The 21,461-nt window shown below is 42.4% G+C and overlaps 1 protein-coding gene across 5 annotated transcripts in view; it reads right to left on the bottom strand.

Moving 5' to 3' along the window:
• Nucleotides 1–8,222: 8,222 nt before the first annotated feature.
• Nucleotides 8,223–21,461, bottom strand: part of pik3cb (phosphatidylinositol-4,5-bisphosphate 3-kinase, catalytic subunit beta) — a 72,404-nt gene continuing 59,165 nt past the window's right edge. For all 5 annotated transcript variants that reach the window (XM_036149684.1, XM_036149683.1, XM_036149685.1 and 2 more), the window contains 10 exons: nt 20,896–21,039; nt 20,679–20,778; nt 20,033–20,229; nt 19,820–19,929; nt 18,723–18,801; nt 16,908–17,075; nt 16,690–16,813; nt 16,422–16,567; nt 13,742–13,874; nt 8,223–9,873 (listed from right to left, as the gene is read on the bottom strand). In XM_036149684.1, the coding sequence (XP_036005577.1) occupies nt 9,736–9,873; nt 13,742–13,874; nt 16,422–16,567; nt 16,690–16,813; nt 16,908–17,075; nt 18,723–18,801; nt 19,820–19,929; nt 20,033–20,229; nt 20,679–20,778; nt 20,896–21,039 (1,339 nt within the window). In that variant the 3' untranslated portion in view covers nt 8,223–9,735. The remainder of the gene's footprint in view (nt 9,874–13,741; nt 13,875–16,421; nt 16,568–16,689; nt 16,814–16,907; nt 17,076–18,722; nt 18,802–19,819; nt 19,930–20,032; nt 20,230–20,678; nt 20,779–20,895; nt 21,040–21,461) is intronic.

The following is a 21,461-nucleotide window of genomic DNA, read 5'->3' as shown; positions in this document are numbered from 1 at the left end:
GGTTCCACCCCAGCTTTCTTCGACTACAGCCCGACGGCCAATCGGAGAGCTAGGCTCGCGACCTCAATTCAAGACTCCTCCCTCAAACGCTCTCGATTGGTCAGCAGCTCGGGGTTTCCATGGAGAGCATTACGGAACAGCTACAGCGACTGCTCATTGGTCGGGACCGTTGTCAGTCGTTTTACATAAACAAGGCAGGTTTTGCACGTGGAATCTCATGTTGTGTGTGTCGCAGGCCGCGCGTTTGAGCGAGGCAGTTACGACTGCACGGAACTGCTCAGTTCAAACATCATATCAAATGTTGCAATTACATAAATTCAAAATGTGCCAGTGGTAAGGAACAGGAAACAAGCAATAATATTTTTGGACAGAATTTGCTAACAGTATATTGGAAACAATGTTGTCAGACCGAGTCCCTTAAAATGCTTGTTAATTCCTGTATAGCTTACCTGCAGAATGTTTTTTGACATCGAGGGGAAACTAGAGTTTCAATGCCGGTGGTGGACATTGTCTAGATTACAGACCGTTTCAAATCGTTTGCTGCATCACACCTGACATTGTACAGAGGTTTATTACACCATCATTGGGGCGTCTCCCAGAAGGTTTTAATAGGATGGTCAGATAGGGTCACTGATTCTGGTGTGCCACACAACTGGCCGTTTAAATACATTTTAAACATTCTACTCTTAAAGAGGACATATCATTCTTTCAAGTTCTTTTTTCATATTAAAATCAGTTGTGGTCTATATAGTAGAACTGCAATGCTTTGGTCTGAGTTTCTCATTAATTTAGCTACACGGGCCCCATAACTGTCTTTTTCATAGCAGTGTGAATGGCCTAATTCCAATCGTTTCAACCTCCAGAAAAATCCGATATGTACCACTTCCATATGTGGTTGTTATTCGGAAAGGTATCGGCTACAAAGCGGCCGCAGTCTGAATGATCATGTCGCATTTCATCTCTCTGTTACGTCACTGTCCTGGCGCTCACTGCACATCCACACAGACTTCTCCACGCCAGTAGCAGTCATGGCTCCACCAAAGACTATTGTTAATAGCTGAGCTGTTTTCTTCTTGTTACGATAGGGTCTTAAAGACATACTATGCAACATTTTTCAGTTAATTAATGTGTTCCATACCGTTTTGGATGATTAAATGAGTCATTTCAGGTCGAACAAAGGTTTTCTCGGCCGCCCTGGGGGTCTGTGGGGGAAATACCGCACTTGCAATTGCAGGAGCCCTCGCCCCGCACACACAGAAGTCTCACTTTACGGCGAGAACTCCATGTGTTTTTGCCCTGCCATTCACTATATGCACACGCGAAAGCAACAACAAAGAACCGCGTGTTAACGTCAAATAAACATGCAAGAATATCGAGTTTTGTTATTATTATTATTATTATTATTATTTTTTGTTTTTATGTTGGCGAGACGCTACCGCGGCGCCAAGATAGCGCTGCGGGAAGCTTGATGTTCATACCTTCACTGTGTTAGTCATTGTTTGTACTGCCGTTTTTTCCACTTTTCGTTGCGTTCGCCTGTCTGCTAAGCTCAAAACAACCGCGCCTGGCTTGACGGAGAAACCAGAACAGCTGAGCATCTTTACGACAGTGCACTTTTACTTTCGCCCTCTGGGGGGAGCCTCGCTGGAAAATCAACCCCGGTTGCATAGTATACCTTTAATGTTGTCGGCTACAACATTAAGTCTGTAATGCTAACACAGAGGTATCCGCTAATACTTTTTTTTTAATAAAGCTTTATTGAACAATTCTAGTAACAATTACATACATACAAGTACACAACAAAATGTATTTAAGGGCTAAAAAAGTGGATTTTGAGTATATCCCCTTTAGGTTTAATGAAAGGGAATGCTGTTTTATTACTACAGTCAATAATATCTACCTGCATATTACAGCCCGATGTGGGCTCTTAATCTGTCATACTTAAAGTCAACAAACGCAAGGTTTGGGATCAATAGCATAATCAATGGAAAAAAGGTGTATCACAAAGCTTTCAGATAATAATGTGCATGTACCTTTGAATCAGCTTTATAATTCTTCTACAGTCCCTGAAAATACACCCCCAAGAAGTAAACATATATACCATGCCTTAGGGGAACATTGGTACATTGAAATGCTAATAAATAGGGGCATAAGGGCACAACTTGACTCAGAGCCACGTCAAGTGTAAAAAAAAAATTTGCAAGTAAACAGGGAACCGTCATTCAATTTTGTAAAGTATTTCATGGATGTAAAACTTCTTGACTAGTGGCACAGTGGAGTGGGAAGTTGTCCTAGACCCCCTTTAGGGACACCACTGTTGAGACATCATATGCCAGGATGGATCAACGTAGAGATTAAAAATAAATATTGCTGACGAAAATTTTAGCAAAAGAACACAATTTGCGCAAACGTCACTCATAGAAAGTTTTTTAACGTCTAATTTAGGGAAAAACATTTCTTTGCACATGTTATTATGATGAGTGGGACCATGTTGTGTGGCAGACTTGAGTCATCGTAGTTAACTTAGAGTGACTAAGGCTCTAGAGCACACATAGCACTGTCACCAGCATGGCAGCCACAACACCATATTGTATCTTTCTGAAGCCAAAGAGCCTCTGTGGAGTGTCTCATCCGTTGGAGGTTTGGAGCTTTATGAGAGCTGCAAAGTGCCAGCCGTTGTCACTCACTCACCTGCTGAGGCGATGCTTCAGCCACAACAGACCCAGCCACTTACCTTCTGATGCTCAACAAAATTCACCAGAGCATGCTCTCTGCCAACCACTACAAAACCATGAAGTATTACTAGGTGCTGACTAGGCGCTATAATTGGTCTTTCCTCATTGGGCATATACACAGGAAACCTTTCCATATCAACCCGCCCGGAACCAACAACAAATCCATTCATTTGTGGTAATGAGTGTGGGTGGAATAAAAAACAAAACAACAGTAAAATGGGACTGATTTATGAATCACGCCCTCACCGCTTCCCCTTTTCTGAAAATCACACAGTTCACCGGCTGGCATGAGGGATCTTATAGGTAGGTGGAGTTCCTTAAAGAAGACTTAGTCATGGTGTGGGTGGCTTTTTAATAATAATGGTTGTGATTACATAACCAGAAATCCGCCAGCCTACATTTGAAAAGCCTATATTTGCAGCAGACATGCAATAAAAGGGCATCATATCTGATTCTTCCTTATATGCATAACAAAGCATGAACACATTGCTCTGCAAGCTCGTTGCCGTCCGTTCTGACAAATAAACCTTTCAAGAAAGGAGGCGGAGCGTAATGACCACACTTACACAACACATCATGGGAAATGTAGCCTTAAATTTTATTTTATTGGTATATTTCTATTTATTTTTATACGCAGTAAAAATTATATTTGGCTGTAAAAAAAAAAACTTTATGGAAAAACATTTAAAATCATCTCCATGGTTTCATTTTTTAAGTGGCTTACTACCTCTTTTTTCCCCCAACAGATTTGAACAAAACAAAAAACAAGTTTGCTTTGGTATCATGAAACTGCCCCAATTTTAAGAGATAACTATTTCAGCATCCATATAACCGAGCAAGTAGGTTAGACTCTCCCGTTGGAAAAGTAATCACTGACTTTTAGCAGCAAAGCTGTTTGATCTGAATGTATGATAGTTGTAAACAGAGGCATTGAGATTCAGAAGAATCAAATAGTCTATATCAGCAAAATAGTGCAACTAATAAAACTGCTAAAACTACTTAAATAAAATATTCAATTCTTCAATGTGCAAACTCAATGCCTGGAGACAAGATGTTTAATAAGGCAAATGAAACAGAGTGGAATGAGGCTTGTTTAAAAGGCACAAAAACAAATAAATACACAATAAAAAGTCTACAGTATGTTCCTGATGCATGGACTAAGTGTTTGAATGATGAAGGAACATTTTTACATTTGTGTTGATGTAAAAAAAAAAAAAGGATAAAAATCTGGATTTCTGTAAATAAGTCAGTCATTTGTCAGAAGTCTCCAATATCAGTATTCCTTTTGACACAAACAAACAAACCTAACTGCTAGACTTTGGACTTCTGCAAGCCAGGAGAGTAAATGTCTTCGGCTGGAAAAGCGTAGAAGCGCCCTCCCTCTACTAAACAATGGATAGAATAACTTTCTGGGAAGATTAATTTACATTGCCAAAGGGAAATCACAGCTTTGTTCAGCTCTGAGAACCTTATATGAACATTAGAGAAACTAAAAGCTGAAAATGTAAATACTGATCTAATAATAATTACATTTCATGGATATTTGGTGCAAGTTGCTGTTTGTATGAGAATGTATGCGTCTGTTCTGATCATTGTTTCAAGTGGGATCTTTGTTCCCAACATCTGTTTAAGCTGTTATGCGATGTCATAAACAAATACCAATAAAAACATTGTCAATCAGCTGCTTCAAGAAGGTCAGATGGCCTTGAACAATTCTCTTTCAAAAAAGACACAAACCTAAAGTTCTTATAGAATCCTATAGGATTGTAGTAAAAAAAGAAAAAAAAAGTTTACCAGTTAAAGTAAGATTATTTCTATAAGCGCACTGGGGAGAGAAGTTAAGGTGTAAACAATTAACAGCTTAGTTTTAAGAAAACTGCTTTAATGCGAGTAGAGCACAAAAAGAATCAACTAGCTAAGGAGTATAACAACACGCCGGTTAAGGCCATAACAGCACCGATTAGGCCACCAACTTGTTAAGAAGGAAAAGAACCTCAGAAAGCAGCCGATGAGGAAGTTCAGTTGGGTTCAGCAATGTTGCAGTGCATAGCAACTGTTTTTGTACCCTTTCCATTGTTTCACATTTTATTAAGTATGTAATAAAAAAGTATATAAAGTATTCCAAATTTGATATTACTACCACAAACATTGTATTTTAGAGGGATATTAGGCGATAGATCAACAATAATTAGTGTTCAATTGTGAGAAGGGAAGTGATACACAACATCAGATATTTAAGTACCTTGTAGTACCACATTTTATTGCAATTTCATCTCCAAGTCTTTTGAGGTAGGTCTCTAGCCCAACACATATAGAGACTTACATTTTGCCCATTCCTCTTTGGGAAAAATCTTGAACTTAGATTAGACAGAGAGTGTCTGTAATCGTCAATTAAGGTCTTGGCCACAGATTCATAATTGGATTTACTGCAGGTCTGGTCTTTCACCGGACCATTTGAACATGCCCTGCCAGAAGCCACTCTGGTTGCAAGTTTAGGGTCAACCTGCTGCTAGACCAGTCTCAACGCCCCCCCCCACCCCCCCCCACACAAAAAAAAAAAAACAAAAACAAACAGGTTCTCTTCAAGGATAGCCCTGTATTTTGCCTCCCTCTCTCATTTGTTGTGAGCGTTGTCGGTTTTCTTTCACATTTAGGATTCTGCATATACTGTGTGTGTCCAGCAACCTGTCAGTCTCATTTGACCCAAACCCTTCTGCAAGTTTGTTTCACTTAGATGGCTGCTTTCTTTCAAAAATGGCTCACTTCTATAAAAGACCAGATTTGTGATAAGCAAAATTGATATTTATCCTGGTGGTAAAATGTATAGATTATCCTGAGCTGAGATTCTTTGCAGCTCCTGCAGAGTTACCATCTTGGCTTCTTTTGTGTACAGGACAGCCACTTTAAGGCATTTTGGCTTCTGTGCTTTCCTTTTTCAGATGGTGAAGATCTCTGGGCCAAAAGAGACAAACCAACGTGCACACATAAAACTATTTAACCCATTTAACATTCTCTAACTGTTGGAGGAAGCTGAATATCCTCGCACCCACCGAAACAACAATGCAAACTTCAGGCACAAAGTCTCAAATGAGATTTGAAACTTTAGCGCATGTTGAAAAATGGGATTGCCCAAAGCCTGTAGCCTAAATTTGTGAAAAACTGTTTTAGAGGTCATGATACATGGTTTAGCAGACGTGTTGGTCAATAGAAGCCAGCCTGTAATTTCTGCCTCCTCTTGGGATCGCCCTGAGAATTTGTTTCAACAGAAGACATCCATAGTATCACACTCTTCAAACCGCACAGAGAATCCTTGGTGGGAAACTGATGAAGCTCTGAAAAAATAAATAAATAAGAAACACTGTTCAGCTTGTGAATGCGGGCAGAGATGTTCCCAGTCTTTGTAGGCCCTGGTTTGTCAGACTTTCCATGGAGACTTTTGGTCAAAACTCCCACCCAGCTAAAGATTTAAATGAAAAGTGAATTTTTGTAATCGGGTTAGAGGATGTCCCAAAATGCTAACATCAGTTTTGATTCTCATTGAGAGTAGGCTTGCACTGTTGCCATGTGTCCTACATTTAAAGTTCTCAGGCCTGAGTCACCCAGTGCAAAGAATACGTGAAGTTGAAACTGCATGGTTTGCAAAGTTTGATTTAACATATCCGTCTCAAAGAAAGTAAACAAGAGCAGACCAAATGCACACAGAGCTGACAGTATTTAAAATTTCCAAAGTATGAACAGGGCTTTTTGACTTTTTTTGGAACCGTCTACCAGACAATTCACACCAAATCTATTCCCATAAATAAAATACCATTATGCGGAACATGAGCAGTCCTTCTCAGAGCCCTGTAATTCAGGTGATTAGTGGCTGTTGGGTACCTCGTTTTCACAAACCTTGGGACTCTATTAGGACGCCGCAGTGCGTTAATGTGACGCACACATTTTCAGCCTGTAAATGGCTTATCTTCCAATGTGTCCATACCCTCTGTGAGGAACTTAGAAAATTAGGTTCCTTTATTACATACCTGCTGTGAAGAACAACTCACCAAGAGCTGAGCCACTGCTGCGGCTTTGAGAGACAGGCATGAATAGAAGCTGACTGCTGATGCTATACTCACCTTACTTTCATTTTCACATGAATTGTGGTGTGGGTAGTGAAACAAACAGAGGCATGCGTGCTAAATACACTTTCATTTAACAGAAAGGAAATGAGCGCTGAAAGAATCTTCCTGATATGATTTGAGGTATTTATAAATTTGGCCTTAGTATTAATTCCTATGATTCCTTAAGTGTGCACTGTCAGCGTCGGTACAGTAAACTCACCAATTACTCTGCAAAGTCCATCCAGAAAGAGACAAAACTCTTCGTCATTTACCCCCAAAAGGAAACAATTATGTACGGGAAAATAAGAAAAAAAAAAGAGAAAAAACACCTTTATGTCTTAAAATTACACAGATGACTGCTGAAGATCCCAGGTCCCCCTTGAAAAATAGATTATTAATCCCAATGGTGACTTTCCTGGTTAAAGGTTTAATAAAAAGATGCACCAAACCGCGCTTCTGTCTCCACATCAACAAATTGTAAAACCAGAAGCAGTTTAGCAGGACTGAGTTTTTTTCCCCTTACTGTTATACTTAGAAGGCTGTGTGCACAGCGAAGGTGGTTTTATCAGCGACAGATCTGAGCAGTTTGACTGTGGCTGCAGCTACGGAGCAACGTAATGGCTGTGCTGACGCATTTCTGTCAGAGGGGTGGGCTCTGAAACATTCTCAGGCTGGCAGATTCATTTCTGGCCTCTTGAAATGAAAATTTTGCCTGGCCCATCTTTTTATGCAGACGGCCATGTCTTGGCGCACTTATTTTCAGGTGATGAACTGGACAGAGATATTCAAACCTTACACATACAGTCAATTACTGATTAGGTGACTTCCAAAGGTCACTGGTTGCACTGATTCCGGGGGTACCTGGGTTTAGAAAGTTAAATACAAATGCATGCTGCACTTTTCAAATATAAAAATATAAATGTGTTTGGTTGCACTGGGAAATGTTGAAAATGGAGCATGTACTTTTGGAAGGCACCATCAATAGTAACGATCAAACTAAAAGAACATTAAGCAATAGCTCCTGCACCATTCTCTGTAAACTCTTTACCAAATCAAGGGCCCAGTCAAAGACAGTAGGCCCTGTTATTCCTTTTCCTTTGTGCGTTTAGATGTGTTAATGTAGTAGCTAAACTGCATATAGGGAACAATCGCCAGCAAGACATGCAAGTCTAATAATATAACACCCGTATTGGCTTTTCTTTTAAAATAGCCTTCAGCTGCTCGAAGAGGCAGAAAGTGGCGAGGATATTTCTGCTCTGAAATCAATAAAAACACCCTCATCACTCCTTAAACGGGAATAAAATCCAGGACGCTGCCCTCAGTAGGCGTACGACCACGCAAACCCACGACCGGAGCAGAACAAGAAAATTCACCCAGGCGGAAATGCTGCACTGTGGAAAATAACTTTAATAAAACTCCTATGAAAACAAAAAACAAATGGCAAAACAATAAAAGCCTGTACATTTTACAATATCCAGTGTTTGAGACTTCTGAAGGCCAATGGTGCGACGTAGAGCTTCTTTTGCACACAAACCAGGAGACGACGAGTATAGTGAAGGCTGAGGCCCCCGGCCCAGAGCTTTAGATGAGGCGGGTATGGGACGTACATTTGGATATTGCACAAACGTTGAATATAGATGCAGATGCCCGGAGGAGCACCGTTTGTCCAAACAACAAGAAGGTCCGCATCGCAGTCCAGCGACCCCACTAACAAACCCCGCCTACCAGGCAGCCGACTCCGCCCACATCTGCTTGTATAAAAACAAATACACCCAACAGAGCGGGACGAGTTTGCACATTCAGTTTAGGAAACCGATTATTAAAAACAGCCCATAATAAAATTAACGAACGTCTGCTGTCTGTTTTGGTTGTGACCAAAGCACCCGCTGCTGTGAGCTTGACATCGTAGCTTCTCGGCCCTTTAGAACTGGACAGTCGTAGTAATGCTTCCGACTCTGCGAGGTTAACATTTTTTTTTCTCCAAATTAAAAATAAAATTAAGTGTTTAGTTAATTAAAAGTCTGTGTGAATTACTTAAATGACTCGTATGTGTCTAAAACATTCCAGTGTTCAAAGGTCCGCACGAAGCGAGAGTTGTGGACCACGAGGCTCGGAGCATCTTCTTCCTCCAAGACGCCTCTTCTTCGGTCGTTTCCTGCGCGGACTGGGTAAAGCATACGGGAACACAAACGTCTCTTACACGGTAAAAACAAAAGAAATACAATCTTCTTCGCAGCAAACCTTTAGACCACAGGGTCAGAGGTCGCACTGGTCGTGGTGTTCAGTATTTTAAGACATAAACGACAAATGCAGCTCCGTTCTAAGCTCCGCCGCTTTCTTTATTACTACCCCAGCTCGTTGCACCTGGGGGGTGTCGTCGGATTACCCGGCACCTTTTCATGAGCGTTTCATCCTGACTAATCCAGCTTTTCCCCCAAACGCTCCCCGTTGGTTCGCTGGATGCTGCAGCCGTCTGTACGGAGAGGTCCTCCCTGAAGAGTTAGCGTGGGCGAAGGGGGGTGCTTAGTTCCCTTCCTCTGGCGGCGTTCTCCACCAGCTGTCGAGGCTGTGCAAAACTTGTAAACATCGTCCATGACGGCGATTCCTCAGAAACGATTCCAGAGCATAATTTTAAAGTTCGTGGGGGCGCCACGCCACGGTTGGAGAAGGCAGGGGGGGCTTGCAGGGTAACTGAACTAACCTAAGAGTAGATTTACTCGGTTTACAGCACTCAGGGTTGAATCTGCCTGTGTTGCAGATTTGAGCTCGATTCCCTTCTTTAAAATCAGGATAGATGGATATTCATGCTACCCTGTCCCTTTGGCATATCTGGCCCCCTCCACACGTGCCCCAGCCTTGTCTCCTGGCCGCCAGTTTCTACAGGGCTTGTTCCAGCAGCTCTAGGAGCGGTTGTCTTTGGCCACGTTGTGGGCCATCCAGTTCACCTTGGTCGTCCAACTCTCTCTCAGCGCTTCATCAAACTTTTGCCGGAACTGTTTCAGGGCCTCTTCGTCCGTCTTCCCCAGAGCCAGAGAGTCCTGATGGGGAAGGAGAGGAGGAGAGAAGAGGGATTAGTACAGAATGCAGGAAGATAATGAATAACATCCGGTATCCCAGCTTTCTCCCATCCACACAGTTTGGGAGATTTTTCATACATGAAATCTACATAACTTGCAGATTTAATTTTGTGTATAAGTGATATAAACATTATTTGGGGTCAGAATATAAATCAGTTATGCACTGCATAAGGATAAAAAGGCTGGGTAAAAATAAAATTGCTATCAAGCTAAATTAAAATAATTTTCTTATATGAAATTGGTCATTTTGTGAAACAAGTCTATTAACAGGGTAACATATGGGAGATTTGAGGTAAAACCATGTTTTTAGTGAATATTAAGAAAAGTAAAACACACACAAGTGCTGCATAATTAACTACAATATACATGCATTTCAGTACATTAGAATAGCAACCAAAAGTTACTTTATTACAGTAATTAAGTACAAAAACTAATGTATCACAGTGCTATCACAGAGTGATATTTAAAGTGTTATTTCTGTTGATTTTGATGATTCTAGCTTATAATCACTTGCAACTCTACAGTTGCTCAGGCTCTCATCAACTGTATACCAAAATAGGAGTTTTCTGCAGAAATGTTGTGGTTTACACAAAGAAGCTTGTTTTTTATACAGTGCTGAGTCCAATTACATTAACGAAAAGTTTAGTGGAAGGAAAACGCGCCTAAGCAAGACAATAATGAACCAAGAACAACTCAAAGGTTTGGAGGAGATACACAAGGACTGGACAGCAGCTGAGGTCAGAGCTTCAAGAGTGACTACGCACTGATAAATATTTAATGGCCATGGTAGCACTGTGCTTTTTGGTCAGCAACGTGGTCTGACATGGGGAATCTATGAAGTCTTTTTAAGAGGAAGATGAGAGACACCATTCCCAACAACGCAGATTATCCGAAGGCCGCTATCAAAAGCAACCTGCACTTCCTCATCACCTCAGCAGAACCAACGACTGACCGCCTCCACGCCACGTGGCATTTATGCACTAATTTATGCAAAAGGAGCCCTGACCAAATAGTGGACGCATGCATTTTACAGTTGATGGACAAGATTTTCAGCAGGCCTATATTTATGGATGAAAAAATATTTACCGGTGTTCTGCAATTTGGATTTTTAATTTTTTTTGTAAGCCATATTCCTCAAAATCAACAGCAATTAATGCATTAAAATGTCATTCTGCAGGTAGTGATTCAATATAATGTAGGAGGTTCACACTATGAACCGAATTACTGAATTTTTCAATTATATACCACTTTATTGAGGACGTTTCCCCTCAACATCATGTGACAAGATTAAAAAGGTTGATTTAAGTAGCAGCACCGTAGCATTCCTTAACCATAAAATTTATATGACACCTCCGGCCTTCAGACAGCTGCTGTGTTGGTTCAGATCTTTCACACAAACCTGACAGTTTTTGTAAAATTGGTGCTAATCTCCACGTTGAAAAGGTCAAGCTGCTGGCAGTGGCTCTGGCCGCCTTGCCGCTGACCAATAACTGCATCCTGCAACGGCCTCAGTTTGCCTCTCGCTCTTCTTTCAGATGTACAGCTGTTGACGGCCGTTGCCATGGGAATCTGCAGTGCTTGCACAGCACATGCGTCACCGACAGACCGCAGGAGCACAACAACATCAACACGCGTTCAGCGAGCAACTGAAACTGCATGTGCACACTACTGCTGCTGGCTCTCGGTGCCGCAGCGCTTAAAAACAAGTGGCCCTAGGAGCCACGGCGACGGGGCCCCTCACAGAGCCAGAAGCATGGCGCTCCAGCGTGGGCCCAAAGCGCTAACGGACTGACGGGGTGACTGAACTGTCTGGGGTTTTCTTTCCACCGTGGTGCAGGCCTGTGTCGGTGCAGCCACAACTGAGAGCGCACCAACTACCTGTGGTCACAACCAGCCTCAGGCTGTTACATAACTCACAGCGCAGCGCCGTGAGCGAGCACGGAGCTTTTTAGTGGGTCGCAGAAAAAACAAGGCAAAGTGACTCAATGGGGAAAAAAAACAAGTCTTCAAAAGCATTTATACTGGACATGTATTTGATTGGGATTTAATGTGACACAGACACAAATTAACTGAACTAAAACATGGTTTTCATAAATGTTCTACAAGTATAAATCTGGGAACTACAGCCTGCGTTCTAGTCAGCCCTACGCAGGTAAGACTTTGTAGAATCGACTTTTGCTGAAATAACTGCCTCAGGTCTTTAGCGGTATGTCTCTACCAGCTTTGCAGATCCAGAGAATTAACTTTTTGCCTCTTTAGGCAAATAACTCAAATTAACTCTGGTTTTTGACCTCCTGGTCAAAATATGCTTGGGTCTTGCCACAGTCTCAATTAATTGAACTTTGAGTATGCCTGTCTAACATGAATATGGTCTGATCTAATCCATGCTTCTGCTGCGCTGACTGCATGCTTAGGGTCGTTATCCTGCAGGAAGATGAACCTCTGCACCAAATCTACAGCAGCCTCTAACTGTTGTTTTTTTCCCTTGAATTTGTCATGGGTTTGTCTGAATTCATCTTCCCATCAACTCTGACCAGCTTCACTGCCTCTGCTAAGAAAACGAATCCCTACAGCATGAAGCTGCCACCACCATGTTTCACTGAGTGTAGATAGAGTTAGGGCACTGTTAGACCAAACAGCTCAGTTTTGGTCCCATTTGACAGGTTAAGGCACTGTTGGACTGTTTTTCTGATCCCTTTATCAAGAAAAAGTTTGAAAACCATGCCTGCGCTTCCACTTTACAGTTAAGTGCTGTGTGTATCAAATAAAACTCCAACAGAATACAGGGAGGTTTGAAATTGTAATAATAAAACATGCATGCGGCAAAATGATTTACAGTGTTTAATGAAATGACTCTGGCATAGCCATCCCTGGATGGTTTTGAGACCCAAGAAAATAAAATGTTTAAATGTATTTATCAGGGTTGCGTGAAAAACTGAAGAGAAAACTGTGATCCCCGGTTGCTTGTGCACACACACGCTACCAAACATTTTCCATCCACTCAATATTCCTTTGCCATTCTTGGATACTCTCATCCATCCATTGTTTTCTGCTTATCTGAGATCGGGTCACGGAGGCAACAGATCCAGGAGGAAAACCCAGACATCCCTCTGCCCAGCCTGAGAACACCCTCCAGCTCATTCAAGGTGTTCCCAAGCCAGACGGGATACATAGCCCCTCCAGCGAGTTCTGGGGTCTTCTTCCTATTGGGAGGTACCCGGAAACCTCCAAAGGGGGACTCCCAGGGGCCTTCCTGATCAGAAGCTCAACCGGCTTCCTTGTGATGCGGAGAATCAGCGGCTCTACATTGAGCTTCCCCCGGATAACAGAGCTCCTCGCCTTGCTAAGGCTGAGTCCGGCTCCTCAGCGGACCGCTTGTATCTGGGATGTCATGATCCATACCTCATGACCATAGGTGAGGGCGGGGACGCCGACGGAACGGTAAATGGAGAGCTTTGGTTTTTGGCTCAGGTCTTTCTTCACCACAACAGACCAGAGCAGTGCTTACATTGCTGCCATCCGTCCCTCCATCTCCCCTTCCATCCCACCAGCACCAGTGATCAAGACACTTAAACTACTCCGCTCCAGGCAGAGACTGACCCCCAACCCAAGTCTTGGATACTCTGTAAAAAAAATTATGAATGAAAAATGTGAAATCTAACAAGAAATGAGTAGAAATTTCCACTGAGAAATCCTGCCATGACCCCCCCGGACAGAGTTTTGTTGTTGAAGCATGTCTGGCCACAGAACTTCATGGTCAAGGCTTTGTTGCAGAGAAAGAGCTGTTAAAAATAAAAGTCAACCTGGAATGCATCCCAGCATGTGATACCTTTAAGTATTGGATGTCTTTGACAGTAGTTAGCTCAGGTAGTCCAGCAGTCAGCATGAGGGCAAACAGGGTGATGAAGAGGTTGCCGTTCTTCCTCAAGATAAGGTAAGCATCCTCGCAATATTGACGGAAACTAGAAAGAGAAAAGAAGACGTATGAGCACAGCTGCTTGGTCTTGACTACAAAACAAAGACGTTATAACTCTGATCTTGCTTTGTGGGTTAACCGTTTAGAAAAGTGAGAAGTTGTGTACATCGGATACATTTGATAGAATAAAAATAGAAACTGCATCTCTAGGAGAACTGCTTCTATAAAAACCCACTGATGGAGGTTTCTGTGCTTTTGTTTGTATTTTATGTGAGACCCTTTGCATAGAAAGCTGTAGTTGTCTGCAGCAGAGAAAAGTAGACCGGTGTGGTTTGGTGATGTTATTGGAAGTTTTGTTTTGAGCTTTCTTATCTGTGGAAACATAACTGAGCTAAATGCACAAGACCACAAACTGTTTGTAATAAGAGACAAACACTTCAGTCTTGTCTAAGAGCAACCGAGCGGTGCCTCCCAGGGCTCCTGGCTTTGTCTGAGCGCCGTGTGAGCAGACGGAGGATGAGATTTTAAGAATGCTCAGAAAGAGACAAATCCCCATTTTTTTCTCTCGCAGCCATTAAAGATAAAAACAAACAAAAACAATAACAATCAAAACCAAAACAACAGCAAAAAAAGAGCATTTCCTCTTGCATACGCACCAACTTGCCAGTGTACACAATGTTCACCTACTGGAACCCACAGATACCGCCGTTGCTGACGCAGCAGCCGCCGCCCACCGCTGTATTTAGCCGTTTTAGATGAAAACAATCTGAGAGATGGCAGCCTTTTGCAAACACCCCACTGCAAAGCTAGCTGGATAATCAGGCTTAGAGGTCATCAGAGGTAATACACCAGCGCTTATAAGTGCTGCACTGCCCCCCACTGTACAGCTATAAATGCAGGTATGGATCTAGGCCACGGCAACACAGCATGATGGAGCTCAGGGGTAATTCCACCCTCAAAAAAACGGATCCGACTTGACCCCAAAACCAGTGTATTCTTGGCACTATGTACGTGCGATGGCAGTGTTGCTTTATGGAGTCTTTGCAGGCTGCATGAATGCAAACCTCTTAGCCATGTCAACAACAAAACCAAACAGAGCAGAGGTTTTCCTCTTGTCCTCCCCGCACAAATAAAAAGCTGTGCTTAAACTTACATCCATGTTTAAATAAACTTTGATGAGTGTCAAATATGGCATTTTTACAGCATGTTAACTCTGGTTTACCATACTGTGGTAAAGTCTTCATCTAGCCCTCATTTAGTTTGCTACCAAGTGGTCACTCTTCCATTAACTTTGGAAATGCCTTTGAGAAAAAGCTTTTTTTTTTTTTTTTTTTTTTTTTTAGATGATATTTGAGTGAACAGACCAAGCTGATGTCCATCATGTTCTCCTCAAACTGCAGCATGTTTTCAGAGATCCTATCAGGCAACAGAGCACGTAGCTGCTCATTCGTGCATAAATGTCTTCTAGTTGTGAATCTTTACCGCAGCCTGCTGGCGGAAAGCAGTACTGCAACAAGGACCTCAGCCTTTTCTTTTAAACCGATTACAGGCGTTAAAATAATTGCTTTAAAAGATTTTGTTCTTGTTTTAGTTTACTTAGACTGGAAAACAAAAATATAAAACATGTATAATCAACAGAATGCACACTATTCAAAGTATAACAGCTCAATGTTTATATTGGAACCTGTAAAATGGCTTTATCACAACTATGAAATAGGAAACAAACGGCACTTTCTCACATTTAATTAATTATATAGCTTGAACCTCCTTTAGTTTATTTTATATCTTTGTAGATGATCATATTGTAAGGAAACGTTACCATCCCTTTGGTAGAATATAAGACAAATAAACCTTTACATCATAACATATTATTAAAAACCACAGTTTGCACTCAATATTCTGGACCAACACCGAGTTGATGCCATCATATCATTTACAGCCCTTTATTGAACTTCATCCCATCTTGTCACTGTTTGCTGCAGATACAAACTCACAGGTACACGTTTAATGGCTTTACAAATTTCTTACAAATCTGAAAAGTGTGGCAAACACTTGTATTCAGCTCCCTTTACCAAGACGCCCCGTATACAATTCAGGGCCGCCAACTTCTTTCACTAGTCATCCAATTTGTTAACAGCTTCATCTATGTGTAATTTAATTTGTGTAGAAATACACAATAAGTTAATAAAACGCTGTTCACGGCAGGAAAGTGGAAAGCTTAATGGGTGTGAATACTTTTGGAAGGTATTCCCGGCTTGTGTCTAGGCACGTAAACCTAAACACAGAACTGGTTCTAAGCTGACCAACCAGGTAAACAAGTCGTTATGTTAGCTCTTATTTGTGCAAGGCGCTTGTTTAGTTTATTATTGCATCTACTTACATTTGAGTCCCTTACATGGTCAAAACAATCTAAACCCAAAACCCTAACCACAGAAACAGTCAACAGCACTAGGCGTGCCATATAAAAGAACAGAAAATCTGTAGAAAATATGTTGAGCCTTTTTTTTTTTAAATAAATAATTTAGTAATATTGCAGATTTAGGAATAACGGATGGTGAAGAAATAAAGCAAACCAAAAGAGCGAGGAACAAACCTGCCAAACTTCTCGGTGTTCCCCGCCTTGCCCTCCTGAATGACGTGGATGAAGTCGTGAGTCAGGATAAAAGGCACGCGCTCCCTCTTGATGCCGAACTTGGACTTGAAGTTGCCGAGGATGTGGCCGAAGTCTATGTGAAAAAGCTGAGACAGAACGATGCGGGTAGTGAGCCGCACTGACAGAGAGGAAGGCTGTCTGACTTCCACACACACACACACACACACACACACACACACACACACACACACACACACGTTTGTCTGACCTGTCCTGTGCTGCGGACCATGATGTTGTCGCTGTGGCGGTCTCCGATGCCCAGGACGTACGTGGCTACACAGTAGCCCGCGCACGACAGAGTGAACTCTTCGATGGCCCGATCGAGAGCGTCACTGTGAAGACAGGACACACAACCATGCTTAAAAAGTGTTTTTTTATTCTTATTTTTTTGCAGATCCCAACAGGTTGGCTTCACCCCCGTCGTACCCAGAGTTCCTCTCTTTGAGCCAGTTCAGCAGAGCGTCCTTGTTGAAGGCGGCGGCTGCGGCAACGTTGCTGCTGGTCAGCTGGATGTTTGCGATCGTGTCTGCTGACGACACCACCTCAATCAGGCCCGCTTTGTCACCTGTTGCTAGGCAACCGTACGGCACAATCCTGAAGAAAGAGCAAAGGATTTGACGATGGCTACATAAAATGACTCCAACGTTTATTTTACTGGTACGTCTAAGATTTAGATTTAATAATAGAAGAAGACAGTCTCGGGTATATTTAGACTGATGATTATGGGGAAGACAAGGAAAATTAAAATATTTTAAGGTCATTTAGTACAAATAAAATACAGCCTAGGCTTATTTATGTTAAACTGCAAAAAAAAAGCAAAAACAAAACATGCTACTTGAAAGCATGTTTTGTTTTTTTCTGTATGCACTCTGTCATTTTGTATGTACAGAGTGCATACAGAACGAAATTTCGTTGCATACAGCTTGTAATTAAAAGGTAAACAATTGGAATGTAAACAATGATTGCGTATAAAAGTTGTGTTTAAATAATCTGGTATAAAAGCTTTTGAATTGCAAGTTATATTAGTGATATGTATAAAAATAAGCTAGCCTAAATAACTCAACAGTTTCTATGTCTCTGGATGTCACATTTCTGGCTTTCTTTGCCCCAATGTTCAGATTAACATCTTTACAAACCATTTGTGTGGCACTAAGATCACAGAGTTGTTTCTATTTTTCTGTCACGTAAGGCCCCCCCACATACTCAGGCGTACTGTGTGCATACTGTGAGCCGCGCGGACTTGGCACCGACTCTCCGCTCTGACTCTCCGCGGACGTTTTAACCTTCACAAATCGAGCGTACTGTTGCCAACATTTCTTGTGGCAAATTCCTACAATTCCCACATCTTCAACGAGCCTTTTTCTGCACTCCACTGATTTTTGCTTTGTATCCATGTAGCGTTAGTCATCAAGTAGCCATTGTTATACACCAGCTGGTTCGTGAATGGCTGTTTGTAATATTCTTGCTTCATATGCAGACTTTTAATCTTCGTTTTCTCCCATTGTTTCCAAAAGGTTTACCTTATCCCACATTTTTAAGAAAGAGGAGGCACCCACTATTTTTTCAAGAAAAATGGCCAGCCCAGTGGTCTGATAGGAGTGTTTTGTTTGCAGATTAGTGGTGCATTTTATTGCCCCTACAGTGTAAACATTGTTAAATGTGGCATAAGGATGGGTGGGAAAAACTTGAGAACAAGAATGAGTGAGAATTTTATATTAAACAGTACGAAAGCAGCTTTATTTTTCTAGGATTTTTTTTCTGTCTTGTATCGCGCTACATTCCTACATTAATGTAAAAACAGAGAGCAGACAGGGACGCTTATTTGTGGAAAGGTATACAATGTCGCTGTGGTTTCATTCCCATCATCCTGTTGGGGTGTCTGACCCCTGAACCTGTGACCCTGTAATCTGAAGTACCTCCCATAAAGCTCAACTGTCACAACAGCTCCTTTCACTGCACGGCTCCAGATGTGTGAGGGCACAGGGACGTACGAAACCGGGGATTGTGAAAGTGTTACGAGTGTGGATGCAGATATTGCGTCAGAGTGTGAAAGTGTGCATGTATGCCTGGAGTGGAGGATGAACTACTATGGTGTTATAAAGAGCCGCAGTCCCCCTCATGTACCGCCCCAGAGCTTCCTCTTCACCACCAAGAGCAGGAAAAAAAAGGAGGCCCGACAGAGGTTTGGCCTCCCCAATCATACAGGCACGTAAACACAGATAAATGCAGAGAAAAGTTCACCTGAGGTCCAGATTCTCCTCCTTCCACAGCAGATCCATCAACCTCAGAATCTGTAGGGTCAACATATCTTGCCTCAAGTCTAGGAAATGAAAGGGACAATGAAAGCTGATTGGAATGAAAGAAGACATTTAAAAAAGGGACATCTGGTTTAATTCTGTCAGTGTACAGAGCTTGGCTACAGTATTCCTACTTCTTAAACATTTTGACACTTTATTAGGTTCCAACCACAAACTTGAGAGCATTTTATGGGACAGACCAACACAAAGGTGAGCATTATTGTCAAACCGAAAGGAAATGAACACATGGTTTTCAAAATGTTTGCCGATAAAAGCCTCAGTTTTCAGGTGTTGCCACAGATTCCCAATTTGTTTTAGGTCTGGACTTTGACTGGGCCATTCTCACACATGGATTCACTTTAATCCAAACCATTCCACGGTAGTTCTGGTTGTATCTTTAAAGCCAGTGTTCTTTGCAGCCTCTAACGGGTTTTTTGTCCAGGATTGTCCTACATTTAATCAGCTTTGACCACCTTTGAAAAATAAAAATATTCCCCTCGTATGATGCTGTCACCACCATGCTTCACCGAGGGGATGAAGCATTTGAGGTCCTGTGCAGTTTTAAGATGTTCACTCTGCTGTGTGTGAAGCAGAAAAGCTAAATTTTGGTCTTTACAGAACACCTCCTTTCACACGACTAAGCGGAAATGGAACTACTTCTACATTTCTTTCAACAACGGTAATCATCTTGATGCTGCAGAACAGATTTGTGAAGGGTACGACTAATAGCTGTCCAGTCAACAGATTCCCCCAACTGAGCTGCAGCTCCTCCAGAGTTACCATAATTAGGCCACCTAGAAGTCAACTGGATTTTATTAGGTGGCTTCAAAGCAAAGACAAGATTTTACAACTGAATTTCTAAACGATAACTTTGAAAACCATGAATTTTTCCCCTTCTGCTTCACCATCAGGCATTTCCTGTCAGTCTATGACATCAAAATGTTTTTGGTGGTCATGTGACGGAAAAGTGGACTAAACACTTTTGCAAAGTCTTGTTCACCCAAATTCCCAACCCCGGCCCCATCACCGTGTCATTCCTACCGTCTCCGTTTTTGAAGATGATTCCCAAAGTGTCTCCGACGAGCAACTTGTTGTTGTAAACGATCCAAAGCGGCTTCATCTTGGAGTCCATATAGCGACACTTCTCCACACTAGGAGCACAACGGCGGAGAATAAAGGGTTATCTGAGGCCCGGACGGCTTTTACCTCCAGTCGGGGGAGGGGATACTGGTGCCAGCAGTCGTGTTATCTTACTTGATGTCAGACAGCAGCACACTGGGGTTAAGGGGGGAGCTCAGGTCCGACAGAGCCTCCGAGTAGCCGCTCTGTCTCAAACATTTCATCATGGCCTCCTTGGTCAGCATGGCCTCCTTCGTTTTGCTACGAGCGTTCTTAATGGTTCCCAGTTTGATCAGCTCATTGACGGACTTCAGCTTCGTCAGGGCATCCACCTGGCGACAGAAACCGACAAGTTCGGCTACGAGAAGAAGGTTTTGGGGTTTGTACAGCATTTCTGCTACCGACAGCAGCCCACATTCACATGCATCAGGCTGCGTTTGCTCTTTACAACAGGAAAGGGGGGAGATAGCGGAGGAGGAAGTGGCAGGAAGTGTGTGAAGGACTGACTGTCAAAGCCCACACTGCCGAGGTCAAAGGCTAGAGAGGACGGGACGGCCAAAAAGACACACAATAAAAGCCACAAATCTCGCCCTGTCAGGGTTAACAATAGCGGAGCAACATTCTGAAAACATCCAGCTGTCTGACCGACAGAAATCAGTAACAGAAATCTGAACAGAGACCCCAATATTTCTGCCCATAACAGGATGATGAAGGATATTTTTTCAACTGTTTTAAGACTTGTAGTGTAAAAGGGGGATAAATCGGACTTAGCGTTTCTTGCCTGTTTCTGTAAAACCTCAATATGAGGGATGCTTCCTCTACAATACGCCTCCAGGATGAGGGAAAACTGGACCGAAACGGCGGGCATGTTGATCTCCGATCTGTAGGAGGTAGCAGAGACGCAGCGGGGGACAAATGAGAACCTTCATCCGTATTCATCAGCCTTTAATGCTTGATTATAGCTGAACATCCTCATCTGCCTGCGGAGACTCACTCACCGCAGGTGCCAGAAAAGGAAGTGTCCAATTTTACGGTTGCTTTGCGCACGTTCCAGCAAGAAGTGGGTGAGGGCACAGTCGTAATAAGGCTCATAACGCAACACCTGCACCAACTGCAGGAGGTACTGCGACAGTTCCTCGTCGCTGGACGGAAAGGAGAGAAAACAGGTACAAGAACAGAGTCACTGAGGTTAGCGGCGGTGTCCTAGCAATGGTTTCATTAAGATTTTTAAAATGCCCAGAGGGTTTTTTTACTCTAGGAAGGTAAGCCAAATGAACATCACCTGTTACCAGTTAAATCTTCTGTATGAATAGAAATGTTAAGACCACAACTGAGTGGTCCTGCTGGGAAGTGAACCTCCGCCCCAGGCTACAGGCTCTTATAGATTGATCAGCTTTCATTCAGCTCCACCCATCTTCCTAACCATCTACAACCAGTGTCCCGGTCCAGACTTTAGTAAAGCATTCCCTCAGCATGATGCTGTTACTGTCAAAGTTTACAAAGATGATGGTTGTGTTTGAGGTGATGTGGAGTTTTTTTTTTTTTTTAACCAAACAGTTTTAAG

This window comes from Fundulus heteroclitus, chromosome 18, assembly GCF_011125445.2.
Source record: "Fundulus heteroclitus isolate FHET01 chromosome 18, MU-UCD_Fhet_4.1, whole genome shotgun sequence".
Taxonomy (NCBI): Eukaryota; Metazoa; Chordata; class Actinopteri; order Cyprinodontiformes; family Fundulidae; genus Fundulus; species Fundulus heteroclitus.
Note: the sequence above shows the minus strand (reverse complement) of the source record. Positions and strands in the feature narration are given on the sequence as shown.